Here is a 20,186-nt window from a genome sequence, read left to right as displayed (position 1 = left end):
TCAAGGCCTGTTGGACTGTTGGAGTTTTTGTGTGCTTAACTATACTTTGAGTCATTTGGAGTTTGTGGTCGACGTACATTGTTAAACAGGGAAAAAAATTAAAAGGGAACAATAATATCATATATTAAAATCATCGAAGCGATATAAGATTCTGAAAGAAACTCTGTTTGACAATCCGCCATGTGAAGTTTTATTAGTATGTAACGGGATTCAGCGATAACCGACAGTGTTAAATGATAAAAACTGCAAAGATTATTAAACGGGAATTTTAGTATTAAATTTGTGTGTATGTTTGAGTATCAGCGTAACGGAAGATCCAAAAGGAACAAATTTAGCTAGCCTTTTCAAACTGCGGTTCTCTGAGAAATATGTAAACACAGTGCCCTACCATCATCATCATGTCTCGTCGCGCCAGTAGGCGCATAAGGCCGTAGGTCCACAAGTCCACACGTCTATGTATCCACAAGACCACAGGTCCATAGGTTCACAAGTCCCAGGTTCTTTGCGGTCATTTTAAAGATGACGGCAGTCCGTTCACTGAAGTCTCTGCTCACGGATATGGGTTCGTGCTCTCAGGTGTCGTAATTTTGAGCAGCAAATAAAATTTGAGAGAAAGATGCGCCCAGGGGGGGGGGGGGGGGGTACTCCGGCTTGTAAATGACGGGGATGATCGAAGGATTTTTTTGGGTTTGAAATTTTTGATTCCGGGATTATTTAGGGTTGGAAAATTTGCCAAGTATATTTTTGGGTATTAAAAACGAACTTAAGTGTCTAGGCGCGGCCTTGTCGTATCAATGAACTGACCTCACAAAAATCCAATAAAACTGTTATTAATGAAATGGAATATAGTGGGGTAAATTCTGAAGATCAAACAGATATTGCAGAAATAATAAACTACTTTTTCACAGAAGTTGGGCCAAGCCTTAGTGGAGACGTAACAGAAGTTGATAAATCCTTCGACGAATTTCTTACCGCAACTGATAAAAATTTTGTTTTTGAAAAAACAACACCTACACGTGTTTTTGCACTACTATCAAAGCTTTGTAGGTCAAAGGCAACAGGATTAGATAATATTTCAGCAAAAATTCTAAGTGAATGTCCTGATTTACTGGCCGAATCTCTCACTCATAATATTTAATCAATCCCTAATGACGGGTATCTTTCCCGATGAGTGGAAATCTGCCAGAGTCACTCCATTGTATAAAAATTCTGGGAAGCGTTCTGATCTGACGACTATTATCGGCCAATATCATTAATTCCAGTTGTAGCCAAAGTCTTTGAGCTTGGTGTGTGGCGGAAATGACGTCACACAGCTGCGCGCTGGTGGCCTAATGGTAAGGCGTCTAACTTGAAATCAGATCTTCGGGACTGAGGACGGGGGTTTGAATCCGTAAACTCCAAAGTAAGTTACAGTTTTAAGTAAATTTTAGACACGGCCTCCATGAAAAGCAGACTTTTCTTCGTTATTTTGAATTTGTTGTTATTAATTAGATAGGTAGATAGTCCAGTAACTTAATTGACTGATGGAAAAACCGTGTATAAATAAAGTCTTATCTTATCTTATCTTATGAATAAACAAACACGAGCGTTCAATTTTTTATGGTTTTCTTTGTGTTATATTTTTGCCCCTCCTGGCAATACCCGATTCCCTCTATAGCGCGCGCATGCAGGGAATCACGGTAGTTGTATTCATCAAACCATGCCCGAGACTAATAAACGCGCATCGTTGCTTAGTCTCGCGTAGGGTTTGATGAATATAACTACCGTGATTCCCTGCAGGCGCGAGCTATAGAGGGAATCGGGTATTTAGGGGTAATTTGACAAGGGATTTTTGGGGGGCTATTTTTGGTCCAGGGAATTTTTTGCGTTATGTCGGAAGACTTAGGGATTTTTTTGGGTCTTGAGTTTTGCCTCCATTCGATCAGTCCCGTCATTTACAAGCCAGAGTATCCCCCCTCCCCCCACCCCCTGGGAAGATGCGCGTTTCTGCACAAAAAAAAAAAAGATGAAAAAACGGATGACGTGACTAAAAATAATGTGACGCGAAACAAAATCGTGCAGCATGACAAGCTTAACTGCATGTAGCTTTAATAGCTGCTATAAGTAATGTCACAATCTCACTTTATTTGCATTGTTTTTTTACGTGAATGGGTCATTGATAGCATATGCTCTGAGGCTTCGTAGACTTCGTAAAATTCTATTCTCTTTTATCACTGGAAGATAAGTGTAACTGATCCCCTTTCGATTTGTTTTGTGAAAATTCAACCTTGTTGCCTGAAAGAGAGAGACCCTGGGAATGAGGTTGTGGAATAATTTGCTTTTGATTGACATGTGCTGAATGGCGTTTTAAAGAACCTTTAATACTTGAATATCAGGTTTAATATCAGAATGGAGTTAGCGAGGGAAACACGTGACTTTGAGAATGATCACGACAACCTCATTACGATGAGGTAAAAACGTACCCCAATTTTGTTAAAAATCTCCATGCAAGTGTACTGAGCGATAAAGAAGTGATATTATTGTTTGTATTGTGATGCCATCAGGATCTTTAAATCTCAACCTGAAAAAGTCAGGCGGACTTTTTCAAGTTTTGTCCTTTTGTCCTTTAATGGTCTGCTTATGCGCATTACAGCCTGACAGTGATTTTTCTACAAATAATATGCGACAGAGTCACTAGACATATTTTATTATTTTTCAATAATTCTAGAGGCTCTAAGATTTTTCTGTTTCGTTTTGTAATTTTGTGTTCAGGAATTTTCCGGTTTAATTTCGTGAGCCTATGCATCGCTCCGGAATTTTTCTTCGTGTGCGCTTTTAATACCACGTTTCATTGCAAGTGTTTGTGGTGACCTTTCGGTAGATCGTTTTAATCTTATACTGTAATCTAGTGTTATCACATAAAATATAATTAGGGAGCTGCGTACTTAGCGCAGGAAATCCTTGCTGCAGCGTTTTATTACTTTGCAAGGAAATGGTTTTTATGGTTTGGCAGCGCTGTTTTAAAGTCGTTTCTTACGTGAGAAACTGCCGTTCCCTTCTTTTGCTCTAATAAAAATAGGACCACTATTCGTAGTTTCCATACGTTTTTAGGTTCTTGGGTTTTTAAAGTTAAACTAGTTAAAGCCAGTCACCCTATCCTCATGAGGTCAAAGTTGGTAACTCGATAGCAAGAATGGTCTTCCGCTGTTACCGCAATCGTATTTTGCCATACGTGATCGAAAATAACTTCAATGTCAACAGGATGTTTAAGACCTTTTTAGCTAGCTGGTCACGTGGTTTGAAATGGGTAAACAGAACATTCAAGATGGCGGATTCGGTTGTAGTGTTCGAGTCGCACTGGCCAAAATACTTAAAAAACGTCCATAAAGTATCTTCAATTACTATTGCAAAGCAACCTAACAGGCTGTGGAGAAAAGGAGACTGCGGAAAAAAAGGATATAAATGCTTTACAGAAAATTACATACACAATGTTTTTGTGAAAGAAGACAATCATGGATCGTGTTTCGTAAAGGTCTGCTGCTTCCGGAGCCAAAAGAAAAGCCGAGATTCCCTCTCAATAAATTTGAAATTGAAAAGTGACAAGAGAAGAGGAACTGTTACAGAAGCAAAATGTTCTTAATTTTGTTAAGCTGGGTAAGTTCTTACAACCACGCGCGCTAGACAAGAGAATAAATGATGATACAAGATATTCTGTCTCAGTTGTGCAATGTGTTTTTACTACTATAGTGTTGTTATGTTAGCCTAGCTATTAAAGGACCCACTCGTATTCTATTAATTGAGAAGATTATGAGTGGTGCTTTCAATTGTATATCTCATCCAAAAATTGAGTTACTTGCTTGAACCTACCTTGCTAACTAGTAACTGCCTTGTGATTTCATGCCTGGAGTAATAAACTGGCTACAGAAAAACCTGTTTGTGTTATATGGTCTATTCATCTGTATTGCTAACTTTTACAATCATTTGGTGGTGAAAGTTTTTTAATTTGTATACTCTCTTCTTGTAGAAGTGGAGGGTACTTCAATCATGTTTTGCTGGGCCTTTTGTATTTGCTGAACCACTGGTGTTTTTTTTAAGGATCAAGTACATTTTAGTAAATAAAACCTGCACTAGTGTTCCTCATGAATGGCATAAACGAAGAGGGGATAGCATTAACCCTGAGCCAGCCATGAAATCTGTATTAAGAAAAGCTTCCTCTGACTTGGCTGACACACTTAAACTACATCCAGTCACTAGCAAACTTTATGATTCCTGAGAAAAGGACCCTACTGCCTAAATTAACATGACATGACAACAACAATAACAACCATTTTATTTTGCCAAAATAAATAGAAATAATAATAGCATAAAATAAATTTACTAAAATAGGCAAAAACCTACACAGAATAGAAATACACTAATCAAGCTGAGTAGTTACAAGGTTGTACATGACAGTCAGACAGATTCCCCCCCCTCCCCCCCAAAAAAAAACAAAAACAACAATAGTTTTGTCCCTCAAAAGACGGAACTATGAGGCAAATTTTTACTTGTAAAAATATTCTCAAAGTAGAAATGTTATACACAGATGGTTCCTGAACAGCTGTTACACTCATCAGTTAAAATGGGATTCATGAGGTTTGAAAGTAAGCAACAAACTGTCCAGACTTGATTGATGGTACCCAATGAACTTATTGGTAGTACAAGTCGGGTATTTTAATAGTTTTAAAAAGCTAAAGAAATGTCTCACTTTCTTATGACCTCCTTTGCATTAAACTAGGGTTGTTTTTCAGGAAGGGAGGGACGTTCAGTTGAATTTCTACTTTCTTTACTCTTCTTCAATATCAAAGCCTTAATCTGCCACGATACTGTCACCAGCAGCTTAGATACTTCTTTATTTCCTGAAAGTACCTCAAGAAATCCATTCCTTGTGAGAATTTGTTTATCAGATATTTAAACTCAGGGTTTGTACGGGTCCTGGGAGACAACTGGTCCTGGAATGTTTTGAAAATCTGTTAAACTCGAGTAACAACTGAATTCTTAGAACTTGCATCATAAGAAATGTATGGAAGACAATAAGGAGAAATAATATTGAGATCTTAGGAGTGAAAGGGTTAATGTGAATTTAAGAGTCCTGGACAGATCAATCTGAGTCCTGGAAAAGTCCTAGAAAATTGTTTTTGAAAAGGTTATGAACCCTGTAAATCTGTGTTCAGCTGTGAAACAAACATAATACCTCCCTTTAAATCAACTCCCACAAGAGATTTCATAGTATTCAGTGATGGATTTGTATATTGAGTAACTTTGTGATTGAACTGATACAAGTGAAATGGGCACTGGATTTTTAATTTAGTGCAATCTATGATTATAATATTATAATACCGGTACAAAGAAAACACTTTTAGAAAATCTGTGCTCGCAGATTTTCTTGAGTAGGTCTCGAAAAGCAGTTAGATCGAATTAGCCTTCACCCTCTGAAGCCGTTTCAGTTAGCTTTACGTCAAGGACAGCATTTAGCTCTTCTATCTGTTTTTTTTTTCTTCTCTGGAAGCGACCGCTCAGGAGCTATTTTCGTCCAGCTGCAAACTGATGGGCAAGCGAATTGGTTTCAGTCCTCTTGAACTTGTGTCAAAGCACACAAAATTCTCTTGTTGGAAATGCTCCAAACAAACTTTGGTATAAGCTTGTACCTTGAAATCGTTTTTAGGGTCACTTCTAATTCTTGAAATTCATACATTAAAGCGACAATGTAACAAGCTTGAGTAAATGAATGTTTCAAGTTCATCAATAATGTTGCCGTAAATCGTAGACAAAGCGTAGTTGGAATCGTATTTTAGCGATTAAATTTTTCCAACCTTGACGAGTTTTTTATCGCTGGGAAAACTATGGAAAGATATATCTTCGTTAGTAGAGATAGTAAAGCAGTTATACACACGGGAGTATAAATACTCCATATCGAAATCCACAAAACTGCTTTGTTTGTTTACCCATTTCAGACCACGTGATTAATGTATGACGTATCAAGCTAAAAAGGTCTGATCTCATTAACACAAATGTCTGACTCTGCTCGCGTCGAGGATCATCGATCATGCCAAAATTTTTCTTCTGTTGTGTTTTCTTCTCGCTGTTTTCTGTGATAATCGAGGCCAACTCAGGTAAGATTCTGAAGATTGTCTTTTCGCTAAAAACGCGCGCTAAAAACTACACAGACGCCTGCTACGCAGGCTAGTCTTTAGTGGCTTGATGCCCGGGCTTGATGACAGATCAAACGAAACTTGTGTATAATTGAGGACGGCGTCGATGGGCGACAAATGCAGGCTGCAGATCGATCTACGGACGTGCGCGCGAGTTAGCCTAAACAACGCCTCAGTTCACAATTAGCTCTCAATAATGGTAATGATATTTTTTTCTAAAAAGAAGGTAAAATTTGCGTTGTTGCACCACCAGCATCCGAGAACGATTTAAGGTTTCCGCATGCATGGGGTCAAGACGCAGGGACATGTCGCAGCGACATGAAGGAGCGACCAAACTATGTGTTGTTCACAAAGAGAGGACATTTAGCAGGGACGTGTAGCGGGGACATGTAGCAGCGACAAAATCTCAATGTGTACACACGCAAGAAAATGTAGCGGGGGCATGTCGCAGCAACATGTCCCCTCGTGTGTGCTGATGATTTTTGGCGCGTGCAACACGAATTCTTGCAACATTTTGTCCCTGCAGCATGTTGCACGCAGTCCAACGAGTTGAAATCCGTGCAACATGTCGCAGGAACAAAACTTCCGCAAAATCGTCCCTGCTACATGTCCCCTCAGTGTGAACAACACATGATTTTGTCGCTACTAAATGTTGCTGCAACATGTCCCCAAGTGTGCGGAGACCTTAAAGCTTTGGCGGAATTGTCGACTCTCAACAATTTTCCTTTATTTTCGACAGCTAATTTTAACTGAGTATCTTTTTTAAACCCCTTGAAAGTATTTTGTTTTTGTTTTGAATTTCGATGCGAGCGATTCAAAAAGTTATTCTGCGGGTTTTGTACGTATCTTACAAACAAAAAGCGGTGGAGAGACTAAGAGTGGAAACCATAAGGATTTTAGGTGAACTGGAGTAGATTTAGACCAATATGAAAGATAATAAAAACGAAAGAAAATCAAAAATTAGAAGCTAAAATTTTGGTCAAATTCCCCGCTATGTTGGCAGTTTAGGCGGTCAAATGCCCCACTAGTTGGGGCTTCACAGAGCGTCTATTTCCTAACACTTTTCATATTTTAAAGAGGCCTTCCAAGGCGGGGTAGCCGTGTCGCAATGTCGCATGCTTCTGAGGACCGTTGTCGCCTAGTAACCAACGGCTGTAAATGTCGCTGTCGTTTTATCGCAGTGTTGACACCGATGCTTCAAGTTTTCCCTGTTAGCTTTTGCAGCCTCTTAAATAACGGAAGGATGGTTATGATTGGCTTACTTTTTTATTTTAAGTTCGATTTTTTGCCGCATCTCAGTTGGCAGTTTGTGTCATCGGCTCAAACATTGCTGAGTTCTCTTTTCACGAGAAACTGTTTTGTCATAGGATCAGAGGGCCTTAGCCGCACTTTAATCAGGCTAGTACAAATTTATCAAGAGCAGCGAACCTGTGTGGGGGCAATTTTTAAAATCTAAGCTCTCCGAAATGCCATTTCGTGCACTCACTTCCATGCTATATTTAGGGTATATTTACTCACCATTTTCTAGCTATTATTGATAAATGCACAACTTCCAATCATGTCGCTGTCATTTTTTAGCGTTTATTGTGTTGCTGTCGCATTTCAATGCCGCAATCATGTCGCTTGTCGCTGTTTAGAAATTCCGCTGTCGCCAAGACTCGGGGCTGCGTCGCCCGGGGGGGGGGGGGGGGGGTACTCCTTGAAATTTTTGATGGGGGTGTGTCGCCCGCATCTTCAAATCCAGACCCAATTTCAGACCAAAAAATTTCATTTTTCACACCCGTTTTCAGACCTGGACTCAAAAATCCATACCCGTTTTCAGACCTGACCTTGAAGTGAACGCTGAACGCTGAACGTAACAAGGATGAATAGGTAAAATTTAGCTGAAATGATATATCTTATCTATTCCTCTTTGTCTCACCAGTTACTCGCTCCGGTTGCTGGGAAGAAAAATAAGTTTATAAGCTTTCGTGAACGTTCTCCAGGTAACCACACCCAATTTCAGACCAAAATTTTCAAAATCTATACCCGTTTTCAGACCAAAACGGCTCAAAAACCATACCCTTTGGGGCGGCACATACCTATATACCTTATATGGGGGGAGTACCCCCCTCCCCGGGGCGTCGCTTGTCACTGTTACCCCTTGGAAGGCCTCTTTAAAGGCAAAATGATTTTAAACTACAACAAAATGACGAAAACATCGATGTTTACTTTCGCTCTGTGTAGCTTGTGATCGCTCTCTCTAGCTCTGCTAATTCGTTATCTGCGAAGGGTTTTGAAAATATCTTATTGATACCTACCCTGGGTTCGAGAGGGTTTTTTGTGTGGACTTTAAAGTCTACACATTGTTGTGATGCAGTTTTTTCCGATTGGGGGGTCACTTTCCGTGATAACTCGGGTTAGTGCTTTCGGAAGTTTTCGACAGTGATCGGAGAATCCGAAGTTACGGTGAGATGGGCAGCCAAGGCATTAAACCCAGAAATTCGATCAGTATCGAGTAAGTCGCACTTTATTCTTGAATCTAGAAGCCTTTTTTGACACATCTTTCGAAAAGCGTGTGGTGGCTGGAAAATATACATCAAGGAACAACTTCAAAGGCAGCGGTGGCGTAGATGAAAAGTGAAATATTTACACAGGGACGGCGGAGCAGTTTTCCAGGTGGGGGGGCTGACTAGTGACTTTAAGTGGGGGGGCTTAAAAGACTCTTCTCTTAATAAGTCTCTTTTTTTTTTCGGAAAAAGTGGGGGGGGGGGGGCTAAAGCCCCCCAGCCCCCCGGCTCCGCCGTCCCTGAATAACAATCGCGACGGCTGAAATCTGCATATCTAATGAGCTGAACAACTGCGGTCGTAGGTCACGTTTTTTTTTTCACACTTTTGACTCACTTTCCGCAGTGTTTGTTTTTCTGTGCGGCTTGAGCATTTTTGATTCGCATATTAAAACGAATCAAATGTCTGGTTATTTATTTATTTCAGCTTTGCCACATACAATGAATGCACAACGAGTTCCATCAAAACAAGTTCGCTGATCATGTTGTTTTACTTGTCTTGGACTCCGGGATATAATTCACTCGCTCCATTTCTCTCAAGTAGTATATTTAACAAAAGACCGATGTCGAATTCAGAACTGAACTAAAACATTGTCATGAAAAGAATAAAAATAACATCGAACCGTAGAATATGCATATATCCAAACCGTGCGACAAAATAATTTAATTGTCGGTTCAAATAACGTCCTTCGCCGCCTCTCAAAACACCGACTCCAAGTGAATATTTCGTAAACAGAAAAATGTATTTCTCCACCTTTCTACGCAAGCTAGTATCCTATCTTGCTAGCGGTAAGGAAAGGCTTTTGGTCTAATAACTGCTGTTCTTGGAGGATTCTAGGTTTTTATTTGCATGAAAAAAAGGCACTTGTCGTGAAGTATGTGACAAAGGGTCACACGACGCTCCTTCACATTGCGTGACATCCCAAGCGGCAATGGTAACGTGTGTTTCTTGAAGCGCAGTACATAAGACAAGTAATAGTACACTTTGTTCTTCCAACAGTCTTGTAAAAAATAAATTGATTGATAAGTTCTTTGTTTTTTCGTCTTGTATCTCTAATTACTCGATTCGATCGAAACTTGAAGTTGTTGAATGCTACAGTAACTCATTGATTAATTCATAATGTCAACTTTTATTCAAATGAAAGTCCACACATGTTCGCATAGCGGACTCACTTTTACTGTTATTTTTTTAAGCGATGACGTAGTCAAGCTTTATGCCGGAGCCCTTGGATCGGTTCTGTCGTTCTCGTTCGAACAACCGAATAGGACTGGGAACTACAGGGAGAACAAAGATTAAGTTTAGCACAACAAGAAATCGCCGCGAAAAACACAAAGCAAAATACTCCTGGGAAGTTAAAAAGGACTAATAAAAGATATGAACGAAAGAGACAAATTATATTTGACAAATTCTATTAGATTCAGTAAACAGACATATGTACAACTGACCTGTGTAAACGAGAACAATGCGCCAGATAGAAGAAATATGTTGCTTTTGTTTCGGGGTTACTGCCCCTTCTTCTGTGGAATAAATTGAAATGCCAGTTGATTTTTCTCCACAGAAGAAGAGACAGAAACCCCGAAACGTATGGAACATATTTCTTTTATCTGTCGCCATGTCCACCAATTAAAATCAGCATATAAAATCACTGTTTATATACGCTACGCAGTCGCCCGAAATCATACAATGGGTCTGTGTGGCCCGGTCAGAGACAGAACTTGACCTTGCATATCCGGTCGTTCGCGAAAGGTATCGTGTATCGTAGATTAGATGTCACGCTATAAGGTAACGCAACTAGAATTAAACGCATAGCTTGAAGAAAGTTTTCATTTTTCTAACGAGGTGCAAAAAGGACAAAATCAATACAAATGGAAAAATGTATGGTGCAAAGATAATATAAGCAGTGACCGAAAAGTATCCGTAAAGCAAGGTAAACTTTGTAGGAGAGCGTTTCACTTGGGTCACAGTAGAAAGTGTCTGTTGTCCGTTATTAAATTAATGTTAGAGACTAGTAGTAATCAGAGATTAGGGGAGTGCGTTCGACGTATCTGTAAGGTAAGGTAAGCAGGCAGTGGCAAAAAACCGACATGGTCGGCCTACTAGTAGTATGCCTTGAGTCAAAGTTAGTTTCCATGCTTATACCTCACTAAACGCGAGGAGGATAAGTGTGAGAAAGATTGTGCGACGAGCCAAAATGAATGAAATATTATTTACACAAAAATAATTATTTATTTCACTTGACCTGTTATCGTTTGGCACTAACGAGATTTAAACTTCCACAAACTTCGAATTCTGAAAATAGTTTTACTTTGATTTAAAATTCCACAAAGTACTTAAAAATACAGACAATTCACACAGTAATCCACTACACGCATATTACATTCACACAACGATTTCCTCGTCAAAACGACTAGTGTTTCTAGGAAGAACGGTATATCACAAATTCAAAGAAGTGATAAAACAATTTCGATCCGTATTATACCCACTCTCGATGCATTCAATTCTAACAATTTGTAGTTTTGTGCAACATATAATTGGAGGAAAATACGCTGGTTTACCTACGAACGAACTCCGTACGAAACTACGCATCGACTTACTCGATTTCCACTCTTTTTACGACGTTCGGTGGCTGAAGACAAATCTGCTACCTTGGATGATAACCTTCTAATGTTCTCCATGACATTTTTGCCAAAATTACAATGTTGTAAACACGTTTTTAACCCTTTTTTTTTCAAGCAAAATAATGTTTCTAAGCTCCGTTTGGGACGCCATCTTGTTTTGCATAAAATCGAGGCCATCTGTGGCTACCAGTTTCCCGCCGGAGATTTGCCCCTGCAAAAATCAATCGGGGCGGCCAATTTGGAGTCCATACACCTGCGCGCGCATTACGGCTCGATTCATTCCGCATAACAGTGCACAGGCCTACCAACTCAAAAGACACAGGACGCAAAACAGAATTAGGCTTGCGCTCTCCTTCGTCGAACGCAAAAATGTATGGACAAACAAAACTGTTCGTGTTAAGCAGGTGCCCTAAAGCGGTGTTCCACTGAACTTTAATTTACGTTAATTTTTGACAAATTTCCTAAAAATATTTAAAACCCTTTGTAAAACGTCATCGCTTCTGCATGCATTGCGTGCCATTTATTTGTGGTGACAAAGTGCGGCGAAACCGCGATCGTCGAGAGAGTACCAGAGGGGTAATTGATACCGAGAAGAAATTTGTCTTCTGACAAGAAATCCACAGTTGAATGTTTTTCGATGGCGGCAAAAAGGATACCATAACAAAAACCGAGGTGGAATCGTGGAATATAGCACGAGTACCGTGAACAATCGTATCCAGTGCGGTGACGTGCTTTACATGTGACCGCCCTCTTTCTCGTGTCATCCCCACCTGGGGCGTCCCGCTCGCGGCGAAAAAAAAAAATCGTAACGCACCTCTTCGCTTTACAACACCGGGACAAGCATAACGGATAACAGTCCCCCTTATTTCACACAACTCTCCCTACTCTTCGTAGTGTGTGTTCTATCCCCTACAACCGTATCGAGACGACTCGTTCCTCGAACTATTCTAACATTCAGTTCATCAACACCCCTCATCGTGTCCTCTACCACCAACCTCCCGCACTCCGCTCTACAACTACTACTCGCGGTACTACTTCCCACTATCCACTTCCGTACGCTTCATCCCCTTAGTCACGACCATACCACGTATCTAATCCGTGGCCGCCTACCTCTCCCACGCTACTCATATCCTCCTAACCCTTCCATCAATCCTGATATATCCCGCGCACCGCAAAAATCCTTAACTCCTCCCGAATTGTTTCCCACATTTACCGTTCTTATCTCACGCCACGTCTCTCTTATACTCCTTCTACTTCACTGCTCCGTGCTTCGAGCCCTACATCATACTCTATCCCAACAACTTCAAATTAAAACACTCCACCCGCTTCCGCGGACTCGCTTGTCCGTCGCGGCTGCGACATCACTCATCTGCGGCGGGGGCAGCATAGTGGAACTATTGCTTTTTTGTTTTGTTATTATTGTTGAAACAATAATTTGTTAGGTCGACTCACTATCGATGTAACGGTCGCTCCGTGTGTACTGCTAAAAACAAGTCGCTCGACAAGTGTTTGTTGGAGCAAGGGGGTAGGATGTGAACTATTTTCCTTCTCGGCGAAAATACTGCGCTCTCGATTGTCGCAACGTCGCGCGAGTCGGGGTACGCTGCGACCTGGCCTGCGGGTCCCCTTTGTCGGCGACACTCTTCTTCCGCCGCCCCTTATCCTTCGTTACTTTACTTTTTCACCGTTGTCCTGTGTGGCCCCTGTTACCACGACTTAGTTCTCTCTCGTGTCGGTGGCGACTGCAATTTATGTGATGTTTGGATATCTCTATACATCCGCACCCAGGTTTGTGCCTCCCCTCTCTGAAACATGAAGGCATTAGTCAAACCCGCGTGTCCAACTTGACGTGTCAGAAAACAACTTTTCATTTGAGGGGTGTGCCGCCAGGCTTACCCTGCCCTATTTAGATGAAGAAAGCGAAAATTATCCCTTTTTAAAGCCCAAGCCCGAAAAATGACACCCTATTCAAGAGAAAAACAAAAACGAAAAATAGCGTGAACGGGTCAACTTTATTACGTTTTTTGACACGTTAGCGTGTCGAGTTATAAGCGTGCGAACGTGTCGTGCGCGTGTCAATACCAAAGTGATCAAAATCCCTTGGAGGGTCACAAATATAATTTTATACTTTTAGTATTTTGGTCTCTTTTAGTGATAAAAAAAAGCTTGAGACACGCCCAGATTGGTCTCTTTTAAGGTTTCTTTTCAAAGTTTCCGAAGAGCATGTAAAATAAGGTGGCACTCTCCATATGGGAGTCCCACCTCCCAGGAAGAGAGCGTAAGAATGGAAAATGAGGCAGCCGCACTGAAGCGCGCAATCTACGGAGGGAACTTGTCAAGAAAAAAATGACTTCAGAAATTCGGTCAGAATGCGCGGCCTTTAGAGCATCTTGGAACGACGGTGATTCGTTTAATTTTACTCCTAACGCAGTTAACGAATATTTGAAAGACATTCGGATTCCTGTACTCGCTGTGAACGAGTTTCCAAATTGGCACGCGGCGCTTATCAATGTACGGATTTTTATTTGCAGTTCAGCATGCTTAAACTAGATTGGCTTAAAGCTAAGTGTTTTGGATTCCAAAAATGGAATTCTTCACACTTTCACCGAAGAAAGGTCATGTTCAACATTATTTTTACCTAGATAAATCAATTCATATTTTATATTAGGCGTAATTGAAGCATTTCTGTTTGGGGACTATCAGACGGGTTTTAAAGGCCATTTCTAAAACTCATTTCGGTATAACTCACCTCGAAAAGAAAACGAAATAAAACCAAATGCTAGTCATTATTCGTACGAAGAAAATGTTTTAAGTTAATTTCCGAGGCTGTTTTTGGATTTTGACAAAATTCTAAATTTTTTTTACAGAATTTAAACTTTCACCATTTTAAGGTACATTTGAAGCTACGAAATAAAGGCCAAAGTTATACAACCTGAAGATGGATAATAAGTGCATTTTCTTCATCTTCATTTTTCAGGGTCCCTTTTTGGAATTGTGGAGCCCTTTCCAGAAAATATCTATCCACTTGAGTTCACTTCAGCACAGGTGACATGTGTTGCTTTTGATGCAAGTGGAGTCAAAACTCCTGAGAAAATCCTGTTCATGAGAAGAGATGAGTTTAATAACTACAAAGAACTCAAGCCAAATGACAAGCTCCACTTTAACAGCCGAACAGAAATTTTATGGGGTAAATATCATTTCAGGTTCATTTATATCGTTACTGTGATATTCGGGGCTCGAAACCAAATAAAGTTGTTCATAACATGGCAACCATGTGCTCAGGTTTTTAACCAAATTGCGCATGCTCGACATATGGCCTTACGAAGAGAGGGCCTGGACCTAAGTATATTACATTCCTCTCCAACAAGAGGGATTGTTAACTGGAACGAAATGACAGAAACGTCTAGAGTACGCAAATTAAAAGTCAAAGTTCACAAATGTCTCAAAATTCAATTCAAAGATCACAAAATAAGGTGGGTGGTCTCCTTTCCCGCTGAGGATACCTCGGTCGCTGACAAACTAACCCTGGCGAACTTGGAGTGGTGGACTCCTCTGGATTTGTTCCACGGTGCTATCTAGCCTGTTCCTCCTTTGGGCACTGAACAGTCCTTCACCTTCTCGGTACCAGCGCTCACAGCAACACAGTGCGGTGTGGAAGCACTAATGGGAGACTCCAAGACAATGGTTGAGCCACTTGTCATTGGTCCACGAAACACTGACTCATCCATGGGAGGCAGTTCCTCCAATGGTGCACTCATGTCAGCCACAGGACCGGACGGTTCACATGCAGTGGACTTCAGATGGTCAACATGAACAAATCGCACTTGGTTCCCACAATAGACTAGGTATGTACGCTGACCTTTCACTTGAATGATTCGTCCAGGAACCCACCTTTCAACTCCCTGTCGCCAGTTACGAACTAGAACCGCCTCATTTACTTTAAAAACTCGAGCCTTTACTGCTCCTTCATCATGGTGTTGCTTCTGTTTCACCAATCTGTTCTTTCGCAGCTTTGTTCAGGATTGGCTTAAGTAGTGTGAAGCAATTTCTGATCTTTCGTCCTCAGAAAAGCTGAGCTGGTGACTGTCCATTGACAGTATGTGGCATACTGCGGTACATGATAAGGACGTTAGCCAGCCGGTGCTCCTGACTGAGTTTACTTGTTTTAATATCCAGCACTTGCTTAGCCAGGACCACTTTAGTTTCTGCACTGAACGCTCAATAGCTCCATTCGATGATGGGTGGTACAGTGGTACGCGGGTCAACTTGACACCATTCTGTTTCATGAACTGAGAAAACTCTTCTGAAGCAAGCTGAGGCCTATTGTCGGAGACTACTTCTTCGGGCAGACCATAACGAGCAAACGACGAGCGCAAAACCTCAATGATTTTCAGACTGGTCGTGGTTGTCATGGGAATCACTTTCAAACATTTGGAATAGGCGTCAACCACAATAAGAGAAGTCGACTTGTCCTCCTAGGAAAAAGCAATGTGAATTGTCTCCCAGATATTTGACAGGCCATTTCCATGGGTGTTAGGGTGCCTTTGATGGAGACTTGCCGACTGACGCACAGACTTTCCAACCACTGACCCTCTGAGCAATGTCTGCATCTAATCCGGGCCACCAAAGATGCCCTCTTGCTAATGACTTTATACGGCAGATCCCATGATGCTCCTGATGCAATTCATCTAAGAGGCGATCCGGATACCTTCCGGGAACTCTCAAACTCTCAACCCCCACAGCAAGCAGCCTTGATCCACAGAAAGTTCCTCTCTGCGTCGGAAAAATAGAGCTGTAACAAGTGATCCTCAATGGCTTGGGGCCACCCATGCAAGGTCATATCATACACACGAGCTAGAACTAGATCTTTTCTTGTGGCAGAAGCCAAGTCTCTAGCAGTAATAAGCAGTTCATCTACATAACTGATCACAAAAGCCTCACCAGTCTCGACATAGCTCGGTATTGGCATGTTCTGCTGATTTCCGATATTTAATTTCATGCTGGTAAGCTGCCAAAATCAGGGCCCATCGCTGCATTCTCGCGGCTGTCAGTGTGGGAACATTCGTCTTGGGTACTAATATGGTGACCAGGGGCTTATGATCTGTAATCACCATTAACTGTCGCCCATACAGATAAGAATGGAACTTTTTTACCCCAAATACAATTGAGAGCGGATTCTTTTTCAATCTGCGAGTAGTTCCGTTCACTAGCAGAAAGAGACCGGGAGGCAAATGCAATGGGCCTCTCTACAGACCTCTACACTATTCTCCATCACATGGGAGATTACGGCACCAATGCCATAAGCTGACGCATATGTACAAGCCAGGCAAAGAGATTTTTTGAGATCATAATGGACAAGTAGCGGTGAACCTTGAAGCTGCTCCTTACTTCTTACAAACGCCCTTTCACATTCTTCTGTCCACTTCGATTCCAAGGTGCATCCTTCTGTAAAAGTCATGAATTCAAGTGGATGCAGAATCGTGGCTAGACCCGGAACAAACTTGCCATAGTCATTGGGCAATCACAGATATGACTTACATTCGGTGACATTGGTTTGCTGAAAAATATGCACTTGGCCCGATTCAGTCGGATACCATGCTCTTGCACTTCGATTGAACACTTATATTACTCCCAAATCTCCAAGTTTTCCTCTGTGGAGCAAATTTTAAGATTGCTACCGGTTTAGATAATTGGGGTGCTTCAAAACAACTGTCTTACCTTGGACAATGAACAATCAGAATTGTTTTCTGAAGACAAATGTAAAGCATGAATTGGCAAATTGAGAATTGTTTTCTGGTGAGTGAAAAGTCAAGAACATTTTGTTTGTTCTCTTCATTGCATGTCATTGGTTGTTAACCATTAGATGAAATGTAAACAAAGAGCATCACAATTTAAAACATCTGTTCTTGATTATTTCTTCGCAGCCGGAGGCTGCAAGCCCACTGGTACAATTTGCTTGCTGCAGAATAAGACTAGAAATACTTTTAATTATGAACATAATGTCATATATTGGAAATTTTGTTACAATTCAACCCTTGCATTAGGATTGAACTCGGGCTAATCAATCCGCCATTGACCATTGCAGAGTCTATTTGATACAGTGCAGTTAAAATATCTTAAGGTTAATGTTGTCAGCGGCTACTAAATTGAGTGATTTATTCTGAGCAAGATTTAGCGACTATTTAATTAAACGAGTTTTCCGAAAATTGTAAGAAATTAGTGACAACGTGTAAACCAGTTTTTAATGAACATATAGCTCAGATGAAGCTAAATGTTCAGTAAAATTAAGTTTAACAGACAAATTTTAGCGAGTAATAATTTAGCGATTTTCGCCCAACTCGCTAAAAATCGCTAAAATTAGTAGCCGCTAACAATAGTAAACTTAAAGTACTTCACATGTCCAATACTAAACATGTCATGTAATACATAATATGCACTATATTTTCAGTACTGTTACACTGAAGGATACAGTTCTGATAGTGGCAATATTAGTGCATGATAAATATTTTATGTCCTATCAGACATAAATCTTTTTACATCTTATCAACTCCCTCATACATCCAATTTGCAGATAATAAACCCATGCTATTTGTTACCATGCACATCCGAAATGTAACATTAGATGATGACAGCTTGTATGGAGCACTGGGAAGTTATGAGTGCCATGCATTTGCAGTTGGTGATGTCAACGAGAGAGCAAGGCATGGCTTTAGCGTTAGCGTCATCACAAGTAAGTTGTGTAAACCATTCAACATCAGTTTTTAACCGCAAAATATTCCTTTGACCCTAAACACTTGGCATTGTATTTGATTGTACCGAACAAACCGTGACAGCCGCGATGTCATTGCAAAAGGGTAAATGCGAAGTTTAAATAGTGCTAAGATGCGTTAAAAATTGCTTTCTGTTTCTTCTTGAAAGTTCTTCAGCTTAACTTTGTTTCTATTGCATAATTTAAAACTACCAATGGGCTGAAAAAATTGTAAGCCTAGGCACACTGATCTTTAAGCTAGCTACGCCATACATGTAGCTGTGCGCATTTATCGAGTTATGGATACATCTAATTGAAGAAACGTTGACCATGGAAAAAGCATAAACCATGAACGATATGGCCCAATGGCATTCTGTGTAAACTTCCTTGGTAAGCTTAGTAATATTCAATTATGGATAATCAAGATAATTTTGTTTTTGAGTGCCTTAAGAGCACGATTTATGCCATCCGTAAACTTTCGCCCGAAAATCCCGTTGTCCCGATAAGCTGCCCGTCGCCCCCACTAACTGCCCCTGGGTCTCCGAGGATGGATTTATGCAGCATGTCTTATTATGAGTTGCCCTTGGCCGCGCCTGAAACAACTGGTTCATCTTTTGCGTTCTGCGAACTTTTCACATGCATCTTTCTACACTTTTGAAGATGCATTGAAGATGTCACCAAACATCGAGAAATTCTTAACTGGTGTTTAAGTAAGTAACGTTTTGGCTTGCATATTATTGTCGGTTTTTTTAGAAGCTGAAATTCCTAAAGTCGTTGTCCCTGATATCAGTGTCTTGCAACATGATGATGACGTCACACTCATCTGCAACTTGACTGAAATAGGAAATAAAGCTTCCAACCCACTGAAGAGGATTTCGTGGTTTAAAGATGGCGAGCGGTTAGAAAGTGTGCGAAATCCTGACCCCCAAGACCCCAGGGACATGCTTGGTCCGCTAAAAATAAAAGCTGTCGGCTTAAGAGATGGAGGAAATTACACCTGTCTGCTGGAAGTGCTGCTACGAAATGTTAAAGAATACAATGTGTCAGATCACACTGTGATTCATAGTAAGTGCAGAGTATACTTCTGAGATTACTTGTTCTATCCTGAATGGTACATGTATCGAGATACGAATCTTATCTCGGGAGAGAAGATTGGCGTGTCACATAGATTCACTTGAGCAGTGACTATCAAATAAATAAGAAATATAACTTATCTTGTAAAGTAATTCATAGTTTAATCATGTTGTGTCGTTGAAAGGCAGTGTGCAAAATCTGGACCCGCAAAATCCAAGGGCAAAGGAGGTCCATTTAAAAATGTTAAGTATTGGTGTCGGAGATGGAGGGAGTTGCACTTCTCTCCTGGAAGTACTGAATGATTTTGAATGATTTAATAATTTATATAGCGCTTTTTACATGTGCTGATCAAAAGCGCTTTACAATAATTTCATTAAAAACAATAAAAAGTATACATATACATAAAACTACTAAAACCTAAAGGTAAAATACAGTAAAAATTTAAAAAGATACATTAAAAAGCTGATCTAAATAAAAATGTCTTAAGTTTACTTTTAAAAACACGAAGTGTCGTAATGATACGCAGGTCGGCCGGCAAACTGTTCCATAAAGCCGGTGCAGATGAAGTGAAGGACCTGCCGCCAAGTGTTGGGCGCATTGTCTCCCGTGGAACTTCTAATAATAGGCTACTATTTGAGCGTAACGAGTATGAGCTCGTTTGCTTAACTTTCACCAAATCACTAAGATAAGATGGCGCAAGACCATAAATTGATTTAAAGGTAAGAATTAAAATCTTAAACTTAATTCGATGAGCAACGGGAAGCCAATGAAGCTCGTAGAGGGCTGGAGTTATATGTGAGTACTTTGGTATGTCCATAATTAGTCTTGCAGCGGCATTTTGAACACGCTGCAGTTTGGAAATTTGAAGAGTTGGCAGTCCATACATTAAGCTATTACAATAATCCAGTCGAGAGGTAATAAAAGCATGAACAAGTGTACGTAGACTATCAACAGATAGATATTTCTTAATTCTCCTTATATTATGTAAATGAAAGAACGCACTACTGCATGCCTTGCTGATATGTGTAGACA

The 20,186-nt window shown here is 40.6% G+C and overlaps 1 protein-coding gene across 1 annotated transcript in view; it reads left to right on the top strand.

Moving 5' to 3' along the window:
* The first annotated feature begins 6,015 nt into the window (after positions 1–6,015).
* Positions 6,016–20,186, top strand: part of LOC144655247 (titin-like) — a 36,002-nt gene continuing 21,831 nt past the window's right edge. Inside the window, exons 1-4 of the mRNA XM_078515472.1 lie at positions 6,016–6,128; positions 14,310–14,519; positions 17,904–18,062; positions 18,834–19,145. Of these exons, the coding sequence (XP_078371598.1) occupies positions 6,062–6,128; positions 14,310–14,519; positions 17,904–18,062; positions 18,834–19,145 (748 nt within the window). The 5' untranslated portion in view covers positions 6,016–6,061. The remainder of the gene's footprint in view (positions 6,129–14,309; positions 14,520–17,903; positions 18,063–18,833; positions 19,146–20,186) is intronic.

The sequence above is a fragment of the Oculina patagonica genome, chromosome 1 (genome assembly GCF_052425735.1).
Source record: "Oculina patagonica isolate OP01 chromosome 1, crgOcupat, whole genome shotgun sequence".
Taxonomy (NCBI): Eukaryota; Metazoa; Cnidaria; class Anthozoa; order Scleractinia; family Oculinidae; genus Oculina; species Oculina patagonica.
The sequence above is the reverse complement of the archived record's forward strand: the minus strand, read 5'-3'. Positions and strand labels throughout refer to the sequence as shown.